The sequence below is a fragment of the Lethenteron reissneri genome, chromosome 5, assembly GCF_015708825.2.
Source record: "Lethenteron reissneri isolate LAM-NWPU_2019-01 chromosome 5, ASM1570882v1, whole genome shotgun sequence".
Taxonomy (NCBI): Eukaryota; Metazoa; Chordata; class Hyperoartia; order Petromyzontiformes; family Petromyzontidae; genus Lethenteron; species Lethenteron reissneri.
Window position 1 is genome coordinate 4,710,345 of NC_083783.1, and position 23,406 is coordinate 4,733,750.

General features: G+C 54.3%; 1 protein-coding gene across 1 annotated transcript in view; it reads left to right on the top strand.

Annotated features, from left to right (window-relative positions):
• LOC133351332 (androglobin-like) overlaps window positions 1–23,406 on the top strand; it is a 60,806-nt gene that overhangs the window by 6,168 nt on the left and 31,232 nt on the right. The window contains exons 2-4 of the mRNA XM_061566441.1: window positions 185–298; window positions 2,214–2,337; window positions 12,826–12,970. Of these exons, the coding sequence (XP_061422425.1) occupies window positions 185–298; window positions 2,214–2,337; window positions 12,826–12,970 (383 nt within the window). The remainder of the gene's footprint in view (window positions 1–184; window positions 299–2,213; window positions 2,338–12,825; window positions 12,971–23,406) is intronic.

Below are 23,406 nucleotides of genomic sequence, written 5' to 3' on the forward strand. Positions count from 1 at the left end.
TACGTATTTGTAAGCCCGGGGGGGGGGAAGGGGGGAGGGGGGAGGGGTGGGTGATGCTGTGCATGCGGACTATCGCGTACGAAGCCCGAGTTGGAACCCAGGCCCCTCGGCGGTGCCGGCTCAGCCTCCTCTTCTCCACCAAAAGTGCGCCGCCAGTTTTGATTCCCGTCCCCGTGGATTTCAGAACGCCGCCGCCACCGCCGCCGCCGCCGCCGCCGCCGCCGGAGGGAAAGCGGCGACCTCTTCAACCGCCAGCCTCACCGCCAGCCTCACCGCCACCGTCGCCAAGGCCCCACAGGTGCGCCCGACCCATTAAGGCAGATGCTCGTTAGAGGCCCAGCACTGATGGGGGGGCCCGGTCTCGTTAGGCCCCCCCCCCCCCCCCGGAGCAGGACGTGTAATGTTTCCGCGCGCGTGCCGCCTTTTAGATCCCTGCACCTGCGTGGAACTGTCACATTCGCGATTCCAGCACCGCTGGTAGCGTCATTGTGAGAGCGCTGCGCTACGAACCCGGCGACCCGAGTACGATTGCCGCTCATGAGCAATGAAAGTGGCGATTATCTGAACCGGTCTTGGGCCTCCCCTAGGTTGAATCAGCCTCAAATGAGTACCTGGTGCGATGTGTAGTAAACATCGCCAATGGGGAGACAAAGGCGGCCGGGCGTGGTGTTGGCCACCCACCCCCTCGTGTGCCGTGCCGGCCTTCATAGGTGCTCGCTAACAGCACTTGCCCCTACAGTCTGTTAAGGCTATACGGGGGATCTTTGTCTTTGCCAGTGTGTGTACCAGTGTGTGTATAGGTGTGTGTGCCAGTGTGCGTGCCAGTGGAGTAGTGACGTGTGCCAGCGCAAGCGCTGTGTTCGCTGCTTGTTGCAGAGGTTCGCGGTTCGAACCCAGCGGCCGCCCTGATTAATACTGCGAATTAATGTGAATTAACCGTGATTATGATACTCGGCATCATCTGCTTTACTCACGGCGTCAGGGTCCAAATTTGCCGAATTCGAAAACTTCCCCGCAAAATCACTCCGTTGGAATCTACGTGTATCGTTACGCCGGCTGTATCGATGTGTGTGCGAGTATTTTTACATAGATGCGTTAGATCGCGGAGTCGAGTTTGCAAGCGTAATCTTGCAAGTGCCAATTGAGTGTGAGCGTGCGTACAAGTCATGCGCGAGAGTGTTAATGTGCGCTCCCGTGCACTCGAGAGCGCGTGTGTGCGCGTGCGTGTGTGCGCGTGCGTGTGTGCGTGTGTGTGCGCGCGCGTGCTTGGCAACATTACACCACGGCTGGTCTATCCGTACCGCGAGTTAAAACACAATTGGATGGGGCAATTCATTCTGCCAGAGCCGCGATAACTGCTAGACAGGCTGCTCGTAGGTAGCGGCGGTGCTGATTAAATTATACCGCGGCCTGCATAAATTTCACCGCCGTGACCGTGATACGTTGGGTGTGACTTTGGGGATGAGTTAAGCCGAACGGGTGGCGGCGGCAGCGTCCCGTGGACGCACGCGGCGCGCGCAGTGGTCAGTGCGTGTCGGTGAAGTTGGCGAGCATAGACGCGGGAGAATAGTGCAGTACAACAGCGGATCGTGCAACGTAGCCCCGCGGCAGACTCACATACCGGTGGACGCTCATCATCCACGCGTTATGCAGGCTCAAGCCTGCTTGGCTTCCAGAATATCCAGACTTCGGGTGGTCTCTGGGTGATCACCCACCCACCCCACTCCCGAACAATTTGCCAAATTGTCATTAGCCACCTCCCCCCGTTCCACCCCCCCTCGTGTGTCGCGTTCAAGTTCAAGTTCATTTATTAGGTATAGCCCTGTGAGCCATTCGGCTCTGGAATCGGGTGCAGCCGCAACAAACAAAAAGCAAAAACATGAACAAGAAAACATCTTAAAGTGACTATGGGACTATGTGCAAACATAAAATCCAAGAAAAGACAGCAAAATATTGCAGAAAAAGCACCGTACACCAACGCTGTGTGCAAACACCAACAGCACTTGCCCCAACGGTCTGTTGAGTCTACACAAGGGTCAACGTCGTCTCTGCGTACGCGTCTGTATCTCTGCTTGTGTGGTGAGCGGTAGTTGCGGCGGTTAGCGTGCCGCGCTCCAAACCCGGTGACCCGCGGGACGACCGATTGTCGTACGTGCGTGTACTCTCGTGCCTGTGTGAGCGCGTGTACATTTGTCTGTGCGTTCCTGTGCCAGGCTGGGGTCGAGGAGAGAGCCCCACTCTACCTGTTGGTGGACAGCGTGGGCCCGAGTCAGCTGATCGTCTGCCTCTCCGTGCTGCCCCGCTGGGGAGTGTTTGGATGGCATGAATCGCAGAAAGGTGAGGCGCATGATCTACCCACTGCTGGATGGACAAAGGTCTCCACGAGCCGTTGCCAACTAGTCACGGTCCCCGCAATGCACCCAGTGCGCGATGCAACGCTCGCGGGCTGATGCCGTCGCTCCGTTGTTGCCAACGTTCAATAAATGTAATTGCACGCCAGTTGTGCGGAGACATCACAGAACTGCTTCTGAGATCTCGTCAAGGAACCTCTTACCCACACACACTCGGGGGTAGCACTCAGCCAACCTCCTTGAGACGGGGAGAAATGTTGGTCAATGGGATTTTTGTTTTATTTCTAGCAGCGGGAGCGTTACGTAAGGCTGGAGAGCGCGGTTTTATTTCAGGCGACTTAAACCTGGACCTCCTCGGCAGTGCTGCATGGGGGATCTTCGTCTTTGGAACCTCATTTGCCAGTAAAAATATGATAATTGTTTTTTTACCCTTCTATCTGGCAACAAAACTGACACCTTTTTTTACATGGAGTCATGTTTACATAGACCACAATACCTGCAGTCATAATGCAAACAAAACTCTGATAATGTATGCACTGTCCTTGAAGTTGATTGGTCCACACCCGAGACAGCTTTCCTTAGAGCCTAGTCTCACATGGGTTGGACCAGATGACGCCTTTTGGCGAAAGCTGTCTCGGGTGTGGACCAATCAACTTCAAGGACAGTGCATACATTATCAGAGTTATGTTTTTTGTTTGCATTATGACTGCAGGTATTGTGGTCTATGTAAACATGACACCTTGTAAAAAAAGGTGTCAGTTTTGTTGCCAGATAGAATGGTAAAAGAACAATTATCATCTTCGTCTTTGTCGTTCTCACCCTCTCCTCCTCAACTGTCCCTCATCCTCACCCCTCACCTCTGCTCACCCTCACCTGCTCCACCCACCTCCTCCACTCTTGCCTTCTTCACCGTGGCCGAGCCGTGCACCGATTGACCGCTCCTTCGTCGCCAGTTGAAATCCGACTCGGTCGCTCGGGATTCAATCTCTCGCGGAGTATTTTCCGGATTGCTGGGTGGACTGGAGAAGGTCCGCACCTCCAATGGGCACGGTTGGCTGCGTACGGTGCTAAATAAGTTCAACATCCATAATGCAGAGTTGTTTTAAATCCTTTATATTAAGTTCGCTTGCTTGCTTGCGTGTTTGCTTGCTTGCTTACGACCGTGCAAATCTTTCGGTCGTTTTTTAACCCACTTCCCGTGATCCAATCGAGCTGACATTTTCCACACAGACTGGTTGTGCGTGACAATTAATTTTCGTGAAAATTTTTTTCCAAAATTTTACACTGTTTAGGGAATTTATTTTAAATATTTAATTAGCAATTGCTTAATGCTGGCAGACAATCATCTGACCCATAGGTGGCAGCCATCTCAAGCCAGAGGACAAGAGGACTCTAGCCGCCACGCATATATAGGATTTATAGTGAAAAACTTTGTTTTTACGGGTAAATTTTTTTGGGGGTTAGATCGCGTAAATATATAAACGTGTCGTTAAACCCGCCACCACCCGACACAGTCAATCAGTAAGGTTTGTCACTTGAACAGAACGTGGCCAATTCGTTACTAGTCCAGCAAACACCGGTTGTGTGTTGGAGAGTAAATCCACAAGATGTGCAGTGTACGACGTTTCTCCAGCAATTACAGCCAGCTTCATCACGCGTACATTGGTGGTACCCGTTGCCACCGGGGCCAAGTGGTGTCGTGGCAACACAAGAGGTGGCGGTGCCCGTGGGGGGTAATGATGATGCGTTGTTATTTTTTCTTCGCTGCAAGTAATCGTTTATGTAAAATACGGAATAATTAAAAATGCTGTCCCGTCCACGTGAATAATTGAACAATTGATCAAACGGCGCAGATAGGGGCGAGTGGGGCGGAGGGGAGAGAGAGTTTAATTACACTCACCATCCCTCACCACCTCTACCCACCCCCCCTCACCATCCCTCGCCATCTCTACCCACCCCCCCTCACCACCTCTACCCACCCCCCCCTCACCCTCCCTCACCCCCTCTACCCACCCCCCCTCGCCACCTCTACCCACCCCCCCTCACCCTCCCTCGCCATCTCCACTCACCCCTCCTCACCACCTCTACCCACCCCCCCTCACCCTCCCTCACCCCCTCTACCCACCCCCCCTCGCCACCTCTACCCACCCCCCCTCACCACTTCTACTCACCATCCCTCACCCCCTCTACCCACCCCCCCCTCACCATCCCTCACCACCTCTACCCACCCCCCCCTCACCATCTCTACTCACCCCTCTACCCACCCCCCCTCACCACTTCTACTCACCATCCCTCACCCCCTCTACCCACCCCCCCCTCACCCTCCCTCACCCCCTCTACCCACCCCCCCTTGCCACCTCTACCCACCCCTCCCTCACCCTCCCTCACCACCACTACTCACCCCTTCTCACCCCCCTCGCCACCTTTACCCACCCCTCCCTCACCCTCCCTCACCACCACTACTCACCCCTTCTCACCCCCCTCGCCACCTTTACCCACCCCCCCTCACCATCTCTACTCACCCTCCCTCACCCCCCCTCACCATCTCTACTCACCCTCCCTCACCACCTCCACTCATCCCCCCCCCCTCACCACCTCTACCCACCCTCCCTCACCATTTCTACTCACCCTCCCTCACCACCTCTACTCACCCCCCTCACCATCTCTACTCACCCCCCCTCACCGCCTCTACTCACCACCTCCACTCACCCCCCCCCCTCACCATCTCTACCCACCCCCCCTCACCATCTCTACTCACCCTCTCTCACCGCCTCTACGGTGTTCTTTGCCGGCAGCGGAGCGACGAGGTTTTATTGTTTTCAACCACGAGTCCCCCCGCTAGCGAGAGCTTGCGGCGCGTAGCGGTTTCGCCGCCGATACTGGCGGCGATGCCGGCGAGACACGGCGCGCCACACGGCGCGCCACACGGCGACCTCCTTGGCCGCCGTCGCCGCCCTGCGAGTCTCGTCTCTTTGTGTCGAACGGTAGCGACAAAAACTCACCGCCCAGAGATCGTGCCGTATCGCGGCTCTACGCCGTGGGGCGGGTGGGTAGTTGGGGACCCTCGCGGCTGAGACCGTCCGACTCGCCGCACTTTTTCTTCTTGGTTCTTTCGGTAAAGTCACGTAGAATGGAAATAATGAAATAATAAAAATAAAACATTATAAAATAATTCTCACGACGTTTCGGCCACAACGCAAGCAGCCGTCCTCAGGTGAAGAACAGGTCTGTCGAGAAGACAGAGTCTGAATGACTGACCTATTCTTCACCTGAGGACGGCTGCTTGCGTTGTGGCCGAAACGTCGTGAGAATTATTTTATTATGTTTTATTTTTATTATTTCATTATTTCCATTCTACGTGACTTTACCGAAAGAACCAAGAAGATGAATCCCTGCAGTCACGAAAGCTTTAAATCGAAATTTCACCGCACTTTGTTGAGAGTTACGGAAAATTATGGGCGGCCGGAAGCTGGATTCGAAGCCAGGTTTTTAATGCGGTGCTGGGTCAGTGTCCATGGGATTGCCGATGTGAAACCCCTCAGCCGCACCTCCGATTATCACGGTTGGCTACGTACAGTGCGAAAGAAGTTCAACGTACATACGAGCCACAGGGCTTCAAGCTTGTCACCAAATCTAACCGTGACCAATGCGGTTTATTCCTTGAGACCAAATCACCCAGAATGCAACACAAATCTCATCGTGTCTTGTAAGCTAAGCCGTATGGAGCCTGGACAGCGCTAGGATGGACGACTGTGCAGTAATACCCCGAGTCTATAGCCTTGGGATGCAAGGTGGCCAGGTGACTGTCCAGCGATTAATTGATCAAATCCATCTGCACGGAGCTTCAAGTGTTCAGGTTTGGCATGACTGCGTAGGATTTCGCCATCGTGCTGTGCAGCTCTGCGACGCGTTTTCGGGTCGGACCGCAGGTTTTTTTTTCGGCACGATGTCTGACGTTTCGCTCCACCTGCCTCTGGGATCCCTTCAAGTGACATCTTGAAGAGGGCAGCACTTTCCCAATCGCCCCTGGCTCACGGATAGATATGGTCATTCTCAGATGCAATCTATCCCAATTAAGTGTAGAGCCAAGTTTAATGTCGCAAGAACTTTTGTGTGTGCGTGTGTGTGTGTGTGTGCAGTCACCGGTGACATTAACTCGTCACCTTAGAGAACTCGGTTTAGTCACAGGATGGCTTAGTCCTGGATTCAAACCCAGGCTATTAAGGGTTCCCCGTCTCATCGCTCTGGTGTCTTGAGCCACCAAGCCCCCCTTCTCTAAGCTACGATTCTGATTGAAAGCAAACGGCATCTAGGTGGTTTAACACGTGGTAGTAGTAGTAGGATGCGGCTTTCGCAATCAGTATTATCCATATTCGAGTTTTTTGGGGGGTTAGATCGCGTAAATATAAATGTGTCGTTAAACCCGCCACAGCCGACCAATTAGAAAGGTTTGCCACGTAAACTAAATGTGCAAATTAGTTACTGGCTCAGCACACGGGCGTGTTGGAGAGAAAACCCACGACAACATTTGCAGTTCGAGTAGCGTGACGTTTCGCCGGCGATTACAACAACCAGCATCATCAGGCGACAGCCAGAGTTGTGGATAAATCCTCCTCCTTTTTCGGTCTTAAATAGATGGATACATGTTATGGGGAGGGGGTTAATGCACTTGTAATAAAGGTCGTTGAGGCGACTTTTGGAATCCGGTCTTTTATTAAACTTGCATTACAGTTTTCCTTCACGCTGCTGACAGGCCGCGTGAGAGGGACAGATAGAGACGCACTGCCACGTGGCAACTTCCTCCGTTCGTTCCCGTTCTGAACACGTGTCGTTCGTCTCCACCCCTATTTAATGCCCAGGTCACGTGGTACGTTTCCACCAATCCTGGTTAGCCTCCATGGAATATTACAGGCTCCCTCGTAGGCTCCCGGGACCACGCCCCTGACTCATCTCCCCATTGGCTGTGGCCAAAGCCAGCAGAACCAATCCTCTACTTACAGCTGTCACCTTTCCATCACATCAGGGCCACGCCCCTAGGCTTCCCCCCATTGGCTATAGACCAGGACCGGCAGAGCCAATCATCATGACGAGTTGTGATACGTCAGTGAGCCGGATATATCCTCACATTACACATTCGTATAAATTACAGTGGATATCTGCCATTGGTTTGGTTGTTCACAATTAATCCTGATGCCTTGTTAATCTTCGCCCGCCACCGCCTGGCCAAACCCACCCAGCAAACGACAGCGAAATTATTTGGCACGTGGTCGTGACGGGTACTGGAAGATCCGACCATGTCAGTGGTTGCCGAGCTGGATTCGCTGCCGGTTGCCAAACGAATACATTGTAATGAGGTCGCACTAATTACACGCACACACACACACAAAGAGCTTGCCACAAATCAACCACGATACCTCGCTGCTGATCTTTGTGAAGGAGCATAAGCCATCATCACGCGAACTCCGGTTATACTTGCAGCAGTAGCAGCGGCTATTGGCTGGACATCGAACAAAGACGGTCACCGTATCGACAGCACTTTCAGATGCGCTTTTGCGTCCGTCTGGAAAGCTCTTCTTTCCGATATTAGAAAGTCACTGGAGCTATGTACAGTTAAATAATCTAGATTGAAAACCCCATTACTTTAGAACTCCTTTTTGTGTTTAGTTTGTTGTCCTTCCCCCACACCTCAATTAGCGCGGTTGGCTACGTACTGTGCGAAAGAAGTTCATCATGGCACATATAAACGAACGGTCACCGAGTTTAATCATGGGTGGCTAAAACCTGGATTCGAACCCAGGCTACCATCGTGGTCGGCTCAGTGTTCCTAACCTCCTGAGTCATTCGGCCCACCTCCACGTAAATCACATTGTCTAATATTTCGACAGTTTTTTTTATTTATTGGATGGGTGCAATATGCCCCAGTTTGAGCCGGGGGAAGTTTTCGGAACATTTTAGATGAAATAAATCGTTGGGCCACGTCCAGATTTAGTTTAATTCTGGGCTGGCGGTGTGGGGTGGTGTGTCCAAGTCAGCTGGGAGCCGCGTGTGAAATTAGTAAAAAAAACAATGAGATGACATTTCTTAGCTGTGTGCTCCCAGTAGGCGAGCGATTTTTTTCCTTTCCACTCGCTTGCTGCCTCGCTCGCTCGCTCGCTCCACCACCCACCTGCTCGCCTGCCCGCTCACCCACGTTAGCTCACACTTTCTCTCTCGCCCACGCACTCACCTGCTCGCTCACCCAACCACTCGCTCCCTCGCTTGCTCACTGTCTTACCCAACCAGCCACCCACTCACTCACCCACTCGCCCAATCCATACACTTACTCGCTTACCCATCCACCAACCCATTTGCTCACCGTCTCGCCCAACCAGACTCCCGCTCACCAACACACTCACCAACCTGCTCCGCTGCCCGATAGCTTTCTCGCTGACCCACCACTTGCCTGTTCACCGACATAATCACCCCGATCTAAATGCATTAACATGAGGACACACACACGAGCAAACACCTGCACAGACTTTTGGGGAAAGTGCTATTTGCGATTACCTATGAAGGCCGGCACGGCACACGAGGGGGTGTGTGGCCGTCACCACGCCCGGCCGCCTTTGTCTCCCGAATGTTTACACGTCGCACCTCTAGGGGAGGCCCAGGACCGGTTCAGATAATTGGTGTCGGCTGTGAGCAGTAATCGAACTCGGGTCGCCGGGTTTGTAGTGCAGCACCTTGACCGCGACGCTGTTGCTCCACAGACACACCGCACACACACACACAACATGCTCTGTTTCTGTGATCCACACAACCGCCCTCTCTGTGTGGAGGCGGAATAATCCCAGCTCTGACTCCCCCCCCTCTCCCGCCATGCTCCCCTATATCATGGTATAAACACCAAATAGGAACCCACACTTTCTCGATCGAGGTTTGACTGTCAAGATTGAAATTTGGTTAAAGAAAAACTGCAGCTCGCTTGTACTGCGCGCGTGTGTGTGTGTGTTGAGGGGTGTGTGGTGGAGATCTGTGTGTGTGAAGGAGATGTGTGTGGGTGGTGTGTGTGTGGGTGTTGTGGTGGAGATCTGTGTGTGTGTGTGTGTGAAGGAGATGTGTGTAGGTGGTCTGTGTATGGGTGTTGTGGTGGAGACATTGTGTGTGTGTGTGATGGAGCTGTTTGTGGGTGGTGGATATGAGTCTGGGTGGTGTGTGGTGGACACGTGTGTGCGTGTGGTGGACACGTGTGTGCGTGTGGTGGACACGTGTGTGCGTGTGGTGGAGATGTGCGTGTGGGCGGTGTGTGGTGGAGCTGTGTGGTTAATGAACCAGTGTGTGTGTGTGTAGATGATGCCCGTGTGTTTTTTGAAAAGGTGGGAGCGATGTAGAGAAGGAGGAATGAATGGAAGGTGGGCGAGTGGGCGGGAAGGACAGAGAGGGGATCTCGGATTAAGGGAGCGGCGGTAGGTGAGAGAGAAATAGAGAAGAGAGGGGGGAGTGAGAATTGAGAGTCGAAATTTTCTAGCGGATTCTCTTCCCCGACAGCCCAGGGCAATTAAAATCAATTCCAGGCGAGGCGCCCGGCAGCCACCGTGCGCATGCGGAGAATTACACAACGGAGCTCGCAAGCGCCGCGTCTCGCTGCCTGGTGCCACGGTGGGCTCGGCAGAGATGTGCTGGTGCCGTGGGGAGTGAAGGGGGGTGGGGTGGGGTTGTGCGGGCGGTGGTGCAGATCTGTTGCGATGAAGATCTGTTGCGTGGCGTGGGTGGTGCTTGCTGGCGCGGTGTTGTGTGTGTTGTGCGCGGTGTGTGTGTGCGTGTGTGGGTGGTGGGCGGTGTGTGTGTGCGTGCGTGCGGTTGTGTGTGGGGAGCGGTGGTGTAGCGGTTGGCGCGCTGCGCTATGAACCCGGCGACCCGTGTTCGATTCCCGCTCACGGCCAACACCGGTGACGATTATCTGAACCGGTCCTGGGCCTCCCCGATGTCGATTCAGCGTCAAATGAGTACCTGGTGCGGTGTGTAGACATCGTCACTAGGAAAACAAAGGCGGCCGGGCGTGGTGTTGACTACCCACCCCCTCGTGTGCTCGCTAAAAGCACTTGCCCCGACAGTCTGTTAAGGCTATACGGGGGATCTTTGTCTTGGTGTGGTTGGGAGATTATGTATGATGTGTGGGCGGCGCGTGTGTGTGTGTGTCTGTGGGGAGCGGTAGTGTAGCGATGAGCGTGCTCTGCTATGAACCCGGCGACCTGAGGTTGATTCCCACTCACTGACATCACCAGTACCGAGTCTGAACCGGCCCTGGGCCTCCCCTAGGTCGACTCAGCCTCAAATGAGTACCTGGTCCGGTGTGTAAACATCGTCGCTGGCGAGACAAAGGCGGCCGGGCGTGATGCTGGCCACCCACCCCCTCGTGTGCTGTGCCGGCCTTCGTAGGTGCTTGCTAACAGCACTTGCCCCGACAGTCTGTTGAGGCTACACGGGGCATCCTTGTCTGATGTCTCTGCGCGTTGTGTCTGCCTCTTGAACATCGACTACCGCCACAGACGGTCCACTTCTTAGTAGTAGGTTTTACCCTTTCAACTGGTACAAAACTGACACCTTTATACAAGGCATCATGATTGCAATAACCGCAACACAAGCAGTCAAAATGCAAACAAAAAGAAACAACTCTGATAATGGTATTGATATGCACTGTCCTTGAAGTTGATTGGTCCACACCCGAGACAGCTTTTCTTAGAGCCGAGTCTCCATTGGTGTTGGACCAGATGACGCCAAAAGGCGTACAACTCAAAAACAGTGCACTATCAGAGTATTGATAGCTCGGGGTAAGCATTTACACTATGAGACCTCCTTTACCAGTGTCAAAATATAGTAGTAGGTTTTTACCCTTTAAACGGGTACACAAACTGACACCTTTATCCACTACTTCCCAGTGCGTGCGAGTGGTGCGCGATGTCCCCGGCCTTCACAGCTGCTGCTCGCCGCAACGAGTCTGCCAAGCCGGGGGGGGGGGGGGAAGCATCGGTGGTGGTGGTGTTGGGGTTATGGAGTCTTTGCGGGAAGAACAGCGCCGTCATAAATATGGATGACCCCACCGTGTTCGCAGGCGAGCCTGCCCAGGATGAAAACCCTGGAGCTGATTGTGCCCTGGCTGGGGTGGGTAGAGGGGGGGGTAAGGGAAGCCGTCCACGGCGGGGGGTGTGGGGGGTGACGGCAGCATTTACGACGCCGATTTAGGCCCCCCGGTAAACAGCTCTCGCCGTAACCCGGGGGCCCCGTTCGTATCGATCAGCGCCGCCTTAGACGTCTTAAGCAGCGTCGGATTTATCAGCTTGGTACGCGCTCGCTGGGAAAACACGTTTTGGTTGCGGGGGGGGGGTTGTGAGGAGGTCAGGCACGGGGGGCAAGGGCTGTGGGCCGGGAGTGATGATGATGATGATGACGACGTTGTCCTGTTACCATTGTATGATACATTTTAGCTTTTTCTTGATTGTAGGGTTTTCATTTGGTTTTGTAGTGGCTGTGTATGGGATTTGATTGTCATATATAATTAATGTACGGCGTTATGGGATGCTATTAGCATGAATGACGCAATGATGAGTAGTATTATGATGACCATTCGCCCTAACCCAGTCCACATGTATTTTTAGTCTCTAGCTCAATGGCATAGGATAGTGTTTCTATCCTATGCCATTTTTATTTCAGCAAGTCGGGTCCGTTGAGCTATGTAGCGACCCGGCCACAAATTATAGCTCAAGGAAGTGGCTCGTTACACGTAAATGTATAACAGCCAAATACCCTGAATGCACGTTGATTTTAAATGTGGAGAGAAAAACCGGAGGACCCGGGGAAAAATGATCGTGACAACGGGGAGAGAGAAAGACACCGCAAACTCCAAATATACAGCAGCAAGCGTCAGGGTCGGGATCAAACGCACGACCTCCTGTATACCAGGCGAGGGAGTTAGCATTTCACCATGGGGGGGGGGGGCAACATGCTATGGTTGCAGAGTTTGGTGGTACATGTAGTTTACGTCGTTTATTGTGAAAATTCGGTCACAGTTCCTATGAGCATTGTTTCATTGCTTTTATGGCTTTATTTTGGTGTTTTTCGAAAAGTTTTTTGGTTTGGCCATGTTTGTTTGTTGTAGTACAGAGTTAGACTGATGACCTTAATCTAAGTTGTCTTGTGGTTGTTGTTGTTTGACTTGCATCCCACTGGGATATTTGCACAGGGTTGGTGTACGGTGATTTTTCTGCAATATTTTGCAGTTTTTTCTTGGATTTTCTGTTTGCACTCAGTCAATATTCACTTTAAGATGTTTTCTTGTTCATGTTTTTTTTTTTTGTTGCGGTTGCACCCGATTCAAGAGCCGAATGGCTCACAGGGCTATACCTAATAAATTAACTTTGAACTTTGAACAGAGCCCCCCTTTGCCCCCCACTGCGGCTTCACCTCTGCGTGCCGCGTGCTTTTTGGCGGCGTGCAGATGACGCGGAGGCCGGTGGGAGCGCGGGGCCCGGTTCGCTGGTGGCCAGTCACCACTCGTGGACTCAGCCGGGGAAGTATGGTTCGGCCGCCCTGAGAATCCACACCTCCGCCAGCAAGGCTACGGCTCTCTGCCTGCCGCCCGGGTGAGAGTCGAGATCACGGCACAGCACCCCTCGCCTCACTCACCGCAGCTCACCGCGCACTCGGCAACACGGAGACCTCAGCACGGACCTCACCAGACATCTCACCAAACACAGTAGCACACACATGACCATACACTTAGCAACGTGGGCACCTCAACTCACACTCAACCACACACACTCAACCACAACAACAACAACTGCCATTCGCCACTAAGTGGCGGTGACGCACCACGACGCTTGTGCCAGGCCAAGTGCACCTTGAGGCTACCACGTGAAGTGTCGAATGCCCGCCGGCAGGAGGTCACGGGGCAGACCCAGGTGCCACGGGTCTACTGACTGAGATGACCGAGATGACTGGCTGATGCACCACCTGTGCCCCCTACTGTGCCAACTTGCTGTGCTTTAGCCACCCGACACTCCGCTCGTTTTTGTGAGCATCGCTCCTCCGCCCTCCGTTGTTGTTGGAGGGCGACTGCCTCCAACTGCCCAGTAGCGTCCTTCACGAGCCTCCTCCACAGAGGCTAATCTTGACACCGCTGGTACCAGTCATCGGCAAGTCCACTCAGCTCCACGTCCTCCTGTACCACATCACTCCATCTCTTCTCTAGCCCGTGCCGAGCCCGTTTAGCCCCGTCGATCGGCCGAACAAAAGCTGTTTAGGCATGCGGTGGCTGGGTATGCGGGCTACATGACCCAGCCAATGCAGCCTTGCCTGCCGGAGGAGCTCACCGATGGGACTTTGCCCAGATCTTTCAACCACACACACTCAACCACACACACTCAACCACACACACTCAACCACACACACCTCACCACTAGGGCTGAACGATTTGGGGAAAATATCTAATTGCGATTTTTCTGACAGATATTGCGATTGCCATTTGATTTGTGATTACATTTTTTAAAGTCAAGCTTCAGTTCAATATTCACTGTGTAATAGATTTAAAACATGTGATGGAGCATTACCACATGATACCATCAAAATATGAACTGCTCTATATATTATAATGCAAGGATGAGAACTTTACAGATACGAATTGCTTCCAACATGTATTTATAAAAAAATGTTAATTGAAATAGAACAATCAAACATAGAACAATTCTCAAGTTAAATAAATAAAGTTATAATAATAAAAAATAAAACAATTCCGATAAGAAAGTAATAGGACTTTTCATATTGCCAAAAAATCAAAGCCTTTGCGATTGGCTAATCGCATTGTTTCAAATTGCAATTCGATTTGAAATCGATTAATCGTTCAGCCCGACTCACCACACACTCAGCAACACGGAGACCTCACCAGACTCACCACCACACTCACACTCACCACCACACTCACACACATCACCACACTCACACACTCATCACCACACTCACACACTCATCACCACACTCACACTCTCATCACCACACTCACACACTTTCCACCACACTCACCACCACACTCACACACTCACCACCACACTCACACACTCACCACCACACTCACACACTCACCACCACACTCACACACTCACCACCACACTCACAGACTCACCACCACACTCACACACTCATCACCACACTCACACACTCATCACCACACTCACACTCTCATCACCATACTCACACACTCACCACCACACTCACACACTCACCACCACACTCACACTCACCACCACACTCACACACTCACCACCACACTCACACCCACCACCACACTCACACCCACCACCACACTCACACCCACCACCACACTCACACCCACCACCACACTCACACACTCACCACCACACTCACACACTCATCACCACACTCACACACTCATCACCACACTCACACTCTCATCACCATACTCACACACTCACCACCACACTCACACACTCACCACCACACTCACACTCACCACCACACTCACACACTCACCACCACACTCACACCCACCACCACACTCACACCCACCACCACACTCACACACTCACCACCACACTCACACCCACCACCACACTCACACCCACCACCACACTCACACACTCACCACCACACTCACCAGACTCACCACCACACTCACACCCACCACCACACTCACACACTCACCACCACACTCACACACTCACCACCACACTCACACACTCACCACCACACTCACACACTCACCACCACACTCACACACTCACCACCACACTCACACACTCACCACCACACTCACACTCACCACCACACTCACACACTCATCACCACACTCACACACTCACCACCACACTCACACACTCACCACCACACTCACCACCACACTCACACCCACCACCACACTCACACCCACCACCACACTCACACCCACCACCACACTCACACTCATCACCACACTCACAGTCACCACCACACTCACACCCACCACCACACTCACACTCACCACCACACTCACACTCACCACCACACTCACACTCACCACCACACTCACACCCACCACCACACTCACACCCACCACCACACTCACTCACCACCACACTCACACCCACCACCACACTCACACTCATCACCACACTCACACTCATCACCACACTCACACTCCTCACCACACACCTCACCACACCTCGTGTTGGAATGACTTCATTCAGGTGTCATCGCAGAGCCACTGCTAAACTCCCTTACCCAATCTAAAGTGGCACTCTTTATAAACCTGCAAAGACCGCGTGTCATGTGGTAATCAAGTCAAGAATTATAATCCTCTCAGCTGCATTAATCCAAATTAACTGAAAAACTATTTAACGGTGATGGCTTTTATTGTGCAGTCACTGATTGCGGGGCTGAGGCAGGCCCTCTACCCACTGCACTTGAGAATTCTGCTTAATCGCGTGCGGCTGAAACCTGGATTCGAGCCCAGGTGTTGGTGTTGTTGTTGTCGAGTGGTTACTGGCACGGTCACGGTGTGTCTTTCTTGCACAGCCATTGTGAACCCCCCTTCCACCCCCTCAAGCCGCTGGGCTTCAGCCTCGTCACCAGATCTAACCGTACGACCTTACGCTGTTTTACTTCGGCCAGATCACCCAGAATTTCACCCGGCTCTCGTGACATATTGGAATTCTAAGCAGGTTTACGGGCCCGGTCACTGATTTGACGGGAGACTGCCCGGGGAATGGCCAACTCGGCCTGCAAAGGAGACCAGCGGATAACAGCAAAGCATTGAGTTTTCTAGAATCCCATCTGTGTGCAGTTTTAAGCGTTAGGGTTAGCGCCGGCTTTTCTGCGAGCTCTGCCGTTACGGCTGTCCGGCGTTTCGCTCCACGCAGCCTGAATTTAGTTCCTGAAGGAGCTCCCTGCACCTGAAGCGGAAACGTCGGACAACATCGCGCCGAACAACGCGTGGCAGGTGCAATCCGAAAAACACAGGGCTGCCCGGGTTATCGGGCTATCTGTTCGGGTCATCACCTCGTATGCTCCGATTGCCTCCCCATTCAAAGCCAGCCTCTCACTGAACGGAAATCGTCAAACGTCGCAATGTAGCAGCACCCTCCTGCCTAATCAGAGGCTTGAGGCTGATTGAGGCTTTTCTGGTTAAACGAATTGGCATGACAACCACTCTATTATAATCACCGAGTCAGTAAACCCGCGTCACTGCGCGCATACTCGACTATCTGCACGTGGCACGAGACAGACACATAATTACACAGGTGCCTACCCTCTTGTGATAATAATTATAATGGATTCGCCGTAATTATATATTTTTGGCTGATAAAAAAAATGTATGTCCGGTGTAATTAAGGTGACAGCTTGTGGCAGGAATGGTCTTGATGAACAGGCTGTGGGTGAGCGGGATGACTCAACGCCTTCAAATTTCCTCGCGATCCATTGACATCACCGCTTCCTTTCTGCCCTGCCCACGCCCGCCCTGCCCCTGCCCCCCACCCCGACGCCTGCCCTTCCTTTTTGCCCTCACCAGCCGAGGCCTCTGCCCCCGTTCCCTCTCTCCTTCGTGCTGCCAAATTCCCGCGTCCGCCGGCCGACCCCGTGGTGACGCGGCTTGTCGCAGCGTGCAGCGGCCCGCTGCTTGAACAGCCAGTGGTGGAATTCCAAATTCCGATTTGCATGGGCGAGTCTCGTCATAGAACAACCACCGGGGCTGCATCAACGCCACCACCCCCCACTCACCACAACTCGTCCGATTGCGAGCCGCTCGCTGGACCGCTGAACAACAGCGGCGGTTTTAACGCCCCGCGCGCACCGCAGCGGACACGTTCGAGATCCCCGCGGCCTCCGGTCGGAATTGTTTTTTTGTAAAGAGTAGTTTCGGTAGGTTAGGCCGTCGTGTGCCGGCGTTGCGGCTCGCGAATTTTTGCCGAACGCTGAAGACGCCGCTTGCGAATTTTTTTTTTTTACCCGATGATGAGTTGAGCGACGTAGCGACGCCTCTCCCCCCTCCCTCCCCCCCACGGCGAGACGACTTTGCCCGTCTGTGTGGCCCGGCGCCTCTCTCCGCGGTCGCCTCGCGCTCTTATCGGAACAGCGCAAGCACCAACGTGTTCCCGTGATTTGACTTTGATGGATTGGTGTTCACCCAATCCCATCCATAGGAACGAGCTGTCAAAGACAAAGGTCCCCCGTGTAGCCTTCAACAGACTGTAGAGGCAAGTGCTGTTAGCCAGCAGCACCTGTGAAGGCCGGCACGGCACAAGAGGGGGTGGGTGGCCAGCACCACGCCCGGCCGCCTTTGTCTCCCCTCGTGGCGATGTTTGTTTATACTTCACACCAGGCGGTGTAACGTCTCGCTACCGCGGACCACGGCAACAACGAGAGTGCCGGTGTTTGCCGGTCGACAGCCCCTTGTGTGTAACTGCCGGCGCGCGGGGTCCGTCCTGCTCGCCGGCGATAGGCAGAGGAGGCGCCCGATGAGCGGCGGCCCTCAGCGAGGGTCGTGGTCGCGGCAGGAGTCGAGGGGCTCGCTGGTCGCAGGGCGGCGAGACTCGGCCAGAGCCACTTGGAGTTGAAGCGCCTGAACGTTTGGATGGGTGCGTGTGTGGGTGTGCGTGTGTGTGGGTGGGTGTGCGTGTGGGTGTGTGTGTGGGTGTGCGTGTGTGTGGGTGGGTGTGCGTGTGGGTGTGGGTGTGTGTGTGGGTGTATGGGTGGGTGTGTGGGTGTGCGTGTGGGTGTGTGTGTGCTTGTGGGTGTGCGTGTGTGTGGGTGGGTGTGCGTGTGGGTGTGCGTGTGGGTGTGTGTGTGCTTGTGGGTGTGCGTGTGTGTGGGTGGGTGTGCGTGTGGGTGTGTGTGTGGGTGTGCGTGTGTGTGGGTGGGTGTGCGTGTGGGTGTGTGTGTGGGTGTGTGTGGGTGTATGGGTGGGGGTGTGGGTGTGGGTGTGCTTGTGGGTGTGCGTGTGGGTGTGCGTGTGGGTGTGCGTGTGGGTGTGCGTGTGCATGTGCTTATGGGTGTGGGTGTGCGTGTGTGCGTGTGTGTGCTTGTGGGTGTGCGTGTGCTTGTGGGTGTGCGTGCGTGTGCGTGTGGGTGTGCGTGTGGGGGTGGGTGTGTGCGTTTGGGGGTGGGTGTGTGCGTGTGGGTGTGCGTGTGTGCATGTGCTTATGGGTGTGCGTGTGGGTGTGTGCGTGTGCTTGTGGGTGTGCGTGTGTGTGTGCGTGTGGGTGTGCGTGTGTGTGTGGGTGTGCGTGTGGGGGTGTGTGCGTGCGTGTGGGTGTGCGTGTGGGTGGTAGTGGAGCGGTTAGCGCGTTGCGCTACGAACCTGGCGACCCGAGTTCGATTCCCGCTCACGGCCAAAACCAGTGACGATTATCTGAACCAGTCCTGGGCCTCTCCCCTAGGTTTACTCAGCCTCAAATGAGTACCTGGTTCGATGTGTAAACATCGCCGCTGGGGAGACAAAGGCGGTCGGGCGTGTTGCTTTCAACGCCACCACCTGATGCGCCGTCCCGGCCTTCATAGGTGCTACTCGCTCCCAGCACTTGCCCCAAGATCCCGTCAAGGCTACGGGTTGGGGGAAGTGGGGATCTTCGTCTTTTGTGTGGGTATGTAGGTGGGTATGTGCACGTGCATGGCCGCCTGCATACCCGGTCGTGTGATCGCGTGATCGATCGTGTGTGCCTTTGTCTTCTTTGCGCGTGTGCGCATCTGCGACGGGATGCGCGCCTTCACGGGCGTGTGTGTGTCTGTGCGTGTGTGTGTACGTGTGCCTGTGTCTGTGCGTGTGTGCCTGTGACTGTGTGTGTGTGTGCCTGTGCGTGTGACTGTGCGTGTGTGTGTACGTGTGCCTGTGTCTGTGCGTGTGTGCCTGTGACTGTGTGTGTGTGTGCCTGTGCGTGTGTGTGTGTGACTGTGTGACTGTGCGTGTGTGTATGTGTGCCTGGGCGCCTGTGTGTTTACCTGTGACTGTGCGTGTGACTGCGCGTGTGGGCCTGTGACTGCGCGTGTGTGTGCCTGTGCGTATGTGTGTGCCTGCGTGTGTGTGTGTGACTGTGCGTGTGTGTGCCTATGCGTGGGTATGTGTGTGCCTGCGCGCCTGTGTGTGTGACTGTGCGTGTGTGTGTGTGTCTGCGTGTGTGACTGTGCGTGTGTGTGCCTGTGATTGTGCGTGCGTGTGTGCCTGTGCCTCTGCGCGCGTGTGTGTGTGTGTGTGCCTGTGACTGCGTGTGTGTGTGTGTCTGCGTGTGTGCCTGTGCGTGTGTGTGCCTGCGCGCCTGTGTGTGTGCCTGTGACTGTGCGTGTGTGTGCCTGTGCGCGTGTGTGCCTGTGACTGCGTGTGTGTGTGCCTGTAACTGTACGTGTGTGTGTGTGTGCCTGTGCGCGTGTGCCTGTGTGTGTCTCTGTGCCTCTGCGCACGTGTGTGTGTGTGTGCCTGTGACTGCGCGCCCGTGTAGCTGTCTGCATCCACAGCGGTGTGCGTGTGCGTTGCTGCGTATGGGCGCGTGGGGTAGCGCGCGTTCACGATTGTGGACGTAAGTGTGCGCGCGCGCGTGTGTGTGTGTGTGTAGATCGCCACGTGCGTGTGTTGGCCTGTGTGTAGGTGTGCATGTGTGCATGTACGCCGCATGTCAGAGTGTTTAGAGCTCTCGGCAGCTAATAGTTTTTGTTCACACGTGTGTGTTTGCTTCCTCCGCATCGTGTGCAGAATCAGGGTTGCTGTTGTGAATATCTTTTGAGGTTGCACATCTGCGTGTGTGTGTGCGCGTGTCTCTGTGGATGTCTGTGCAAATAGGACCATATATTTAGTTACGTGTTCATGTGTTTGTATGTGTTGGTGTATGTGCGTGTGCAATTTCTATGTGTGTGCGGATATACGTTTGCACGTGTGGGTATATGTGTGTGTGCACGTGTGGGTATGTGTGTGTGCACGTGTATGTGTGTGTGTGCATGTGAGTATGTGTGTGTGCACGTGTGTGTGCACGTGTGTGTGCATGTGTGTGCACGTGTGGGTATTTGTGTGTGCACGTGTGTGTGCATGTGTGTGTGCACGTGTGTGTGCATGTGTGTGTGCACGTGTGGGTATGTGTGTGTGCACGTGTGTGTGCATGTGTGTGTGCACGTGTGGGTATGTGTGTGTGCATGTGTGTGTGCACGTGTGTGTGCATGTGTGTGTGCACGTGTGTGTGCATGTGTGTGTGCACGTGTGGGTATGTGTGTGTGCACGTGTGTGTGCATGTGTGTGTGCACGTGTCGGTATGTGTGTGTGCATGTGCGTGTGCACGTGTGGGTATATGTGTGTGTGCACGTGTGAGTGTGTGCGTGTGCACGTGTGGGTATATGTGTGTGTGCACGTGTGTGTGTGCGCGTGTGTGTGTGCACGTGTGTGTGCACGGGTGTGTGTGCACGTGTGTGTGTGCACGTGTGTGTGTTCACGTGTGTGTGCACGGGTGTGTGTGCACGTGTGTGTGTGCACGTGTGTGTGTGCACGTGTGAGTGTGTGTGCACGTGTCGCTATACGTGCACATGCGTGTGCTCTTGTTCGTGCGGTCGTGGTGCTCACACAGTTGATATCTTTTAATCTGCGTGCTCCGCGTGAGTGCACGCAATTCGTGTGCGCGTACACCCGCACGCGTACATGCATGTGCGCACGTGAGTGGGTGCATGCACGCATGTCGCACCCATGTTTTTGCGCGCGCGCGCCCAGGCAATGGGAGGGAGAAACGCCTCTCGTTTGCAGGTCACTGCCGCGTGACTTTACATTCTTTCCGAATCCATTCGCACCTTCACTCCGCTCAGCTTCTGCACGGAGTAGGAGGGGAGGGGTGGAGGGGGAGGGGGCGGTCGTGGTGGAGCGGTGGCGCAGCGGTTAGCGCTAAAAGCTGCGCGCTACGGAACCCGGCGAGCCGAGTTCGATTCCCGCTCACCGCCATCACCGGTGACGATTATCTGAACCGGTTGCGGGTCTCCCCTAGGTCGACTCGACCTCAAATGGATACCTGGTGCGGGGTGCGAACATTGCCGCTGGGGAGACAAAGGCGGCCGGGCGTGGTGCTACCCGCCCACCGCCTCGTGTGCCGTGCCGGCCTTCGTAGGCACTTGCCCCAACATTCTGTTGAGGCTGTACGGGGGATCTTTGTCTTTTGTCGTTAATGTGCAGTTGCGGTTGGCCATAGAAGAGTGTGGGGTGGGGGTGGGGGAGTGGGCGTGGTTTAGAGGGGAGTGGGCGTGGTTTAGAGGGGAGTGGGCGTGGTTTAGAGGGGAGTGGGCGTGGTTTAGAGGGGAGTGGGCGTGGTTTAGAGGGGAGTGGGCGTGGTTTAGAGGGGAGTGGGCGTGGTTTAGAGGGGAGGGGGCGTGGTTTGGAGGGGAGGGGGCGTGGTTTGGAGAGGAGGGGCGTGGTTTGGAGGGGAGGGGGCGTGGTTTGGATGGGAGGGGGCGTGGTTTGGAGGGGAGGGGGCGTGGTTTGGAGGGGAGGGGGCGTGGTTTGGAGGGGAGGGGGCGTGGTTTGGAGGGGGGGGCGTGACGCGTTACGGTTCATTGTGCGACGCGCAGCGACACCGCGTGGCCTTGGGCTCTTGGTGGACTCGACGATTTTCCCCTCGCGAGGTGGTTGACGATAAGCGGTCAGCAGCCACAGGCTTGCTAGCAAGCAGGAGCAATCGTTCTGTTTTGATAGAGCGCAGCGTACAAGACGCAGCAGCAGCAAGATACTCGGCACGACGATCATTTGGCGGAATGCAAAAAAACACAAACAAAATGGCGAGGTGACGCGTCAAGTGAATGCTTGAAAGCCATTTGCGTTGAGAAGATTTAAGGGGCCGTCCATAAGTGACGTCACGCGATTTTGGACGATTTTTGACCCACCCCCCCCTCTCGTCACACGGCGTCACAAAAAGTCAGACCCCCCCCCTCTCAAATATGACGTCACAAAGCTCTACCCCCCCCCCCCCAAAACCATATTTCCATTTTGAAAATAAAACATGCTTCAAATCGCTTTAAACTATTGTCATTGTAGTGCGTATTTAATGTGGCGCTGCACTCTGATGTTGTAGGAGGAAACATTTATTAAAAAGTCTATTTAATTAAGTAGAACGTGTTGTCTATATTTGTTTAAAGTTGCGCATTTTGATGTGACGTCACATTTCTCAAACCGTCACACATCGTCACAAATGTCTGACCCCACCGCCCCCCCAGGTACGTGACGTCATTTATGGACGATCCTTCTGTCGACTATAGACCGAGGGACCTTTCCCGTGTCTTTGGATTTTCCGAGGGACAACATTTTATGTCCCAAGCGACAAATTCCGGCAGCGACTTTCTGCGTGTGCACGGTTGATTCCCAGGCGTGTGCCCATGACCCCCTATGAGTCACGTGTGGGGAGCGGCAGTGTCCTGGGCCTCCCCTAGGTCGACTTAGCCTTCAAGGAGTACCTGGTGCGGTGTGTAAGACATTGCCACTAGGGAGAGATAGGCGGCCACCCACCCACCCCCTCGTGCGTCATACCGGCCTTCATAGGTGCTTGCTAACAGCACTTGCCCCAACAGTCTCTAAAGGCTATACGGGGGATCTGTGTCTTTGTGTACGTGTGTGTGCTCACGGCCAACACCAGTGACGGTTATCTAAACTGGTCCTGGGCCTCCCCTAGGTCGACTCAGCCTTGAAGGAGTACCTGGGGCGGTGTGTAAACATCGCCACTGGGGAGACAAAGGCGGCCGGGCGTGGTTCTGCCAACCCACCCCCTGGTGTGCTGTTGAAGGCTACACGGGAGTTCTTTGTATCAGAATGAGAATCAGTAATTGCCCTGGAGGAATCAGAAGAGCTATGAAGCTCTTCTTCACTGGACATCTGTGAGAACTACCGGACAGTCTAAATAAATATTCCAATTCTATGTGTAAACATGATTTACGCACACGTTTAGGTCTACATCTATTTGACCGTACGGTCATGTGTGTGTGTGTGTGTACGCGCGTCCGTGCGTACATACAAACACATGACCAAGTGTACGCCCGTGCGTGCGCCCGTGCGTGCGTACACTTGCCCCGACAGTCCGTTAAA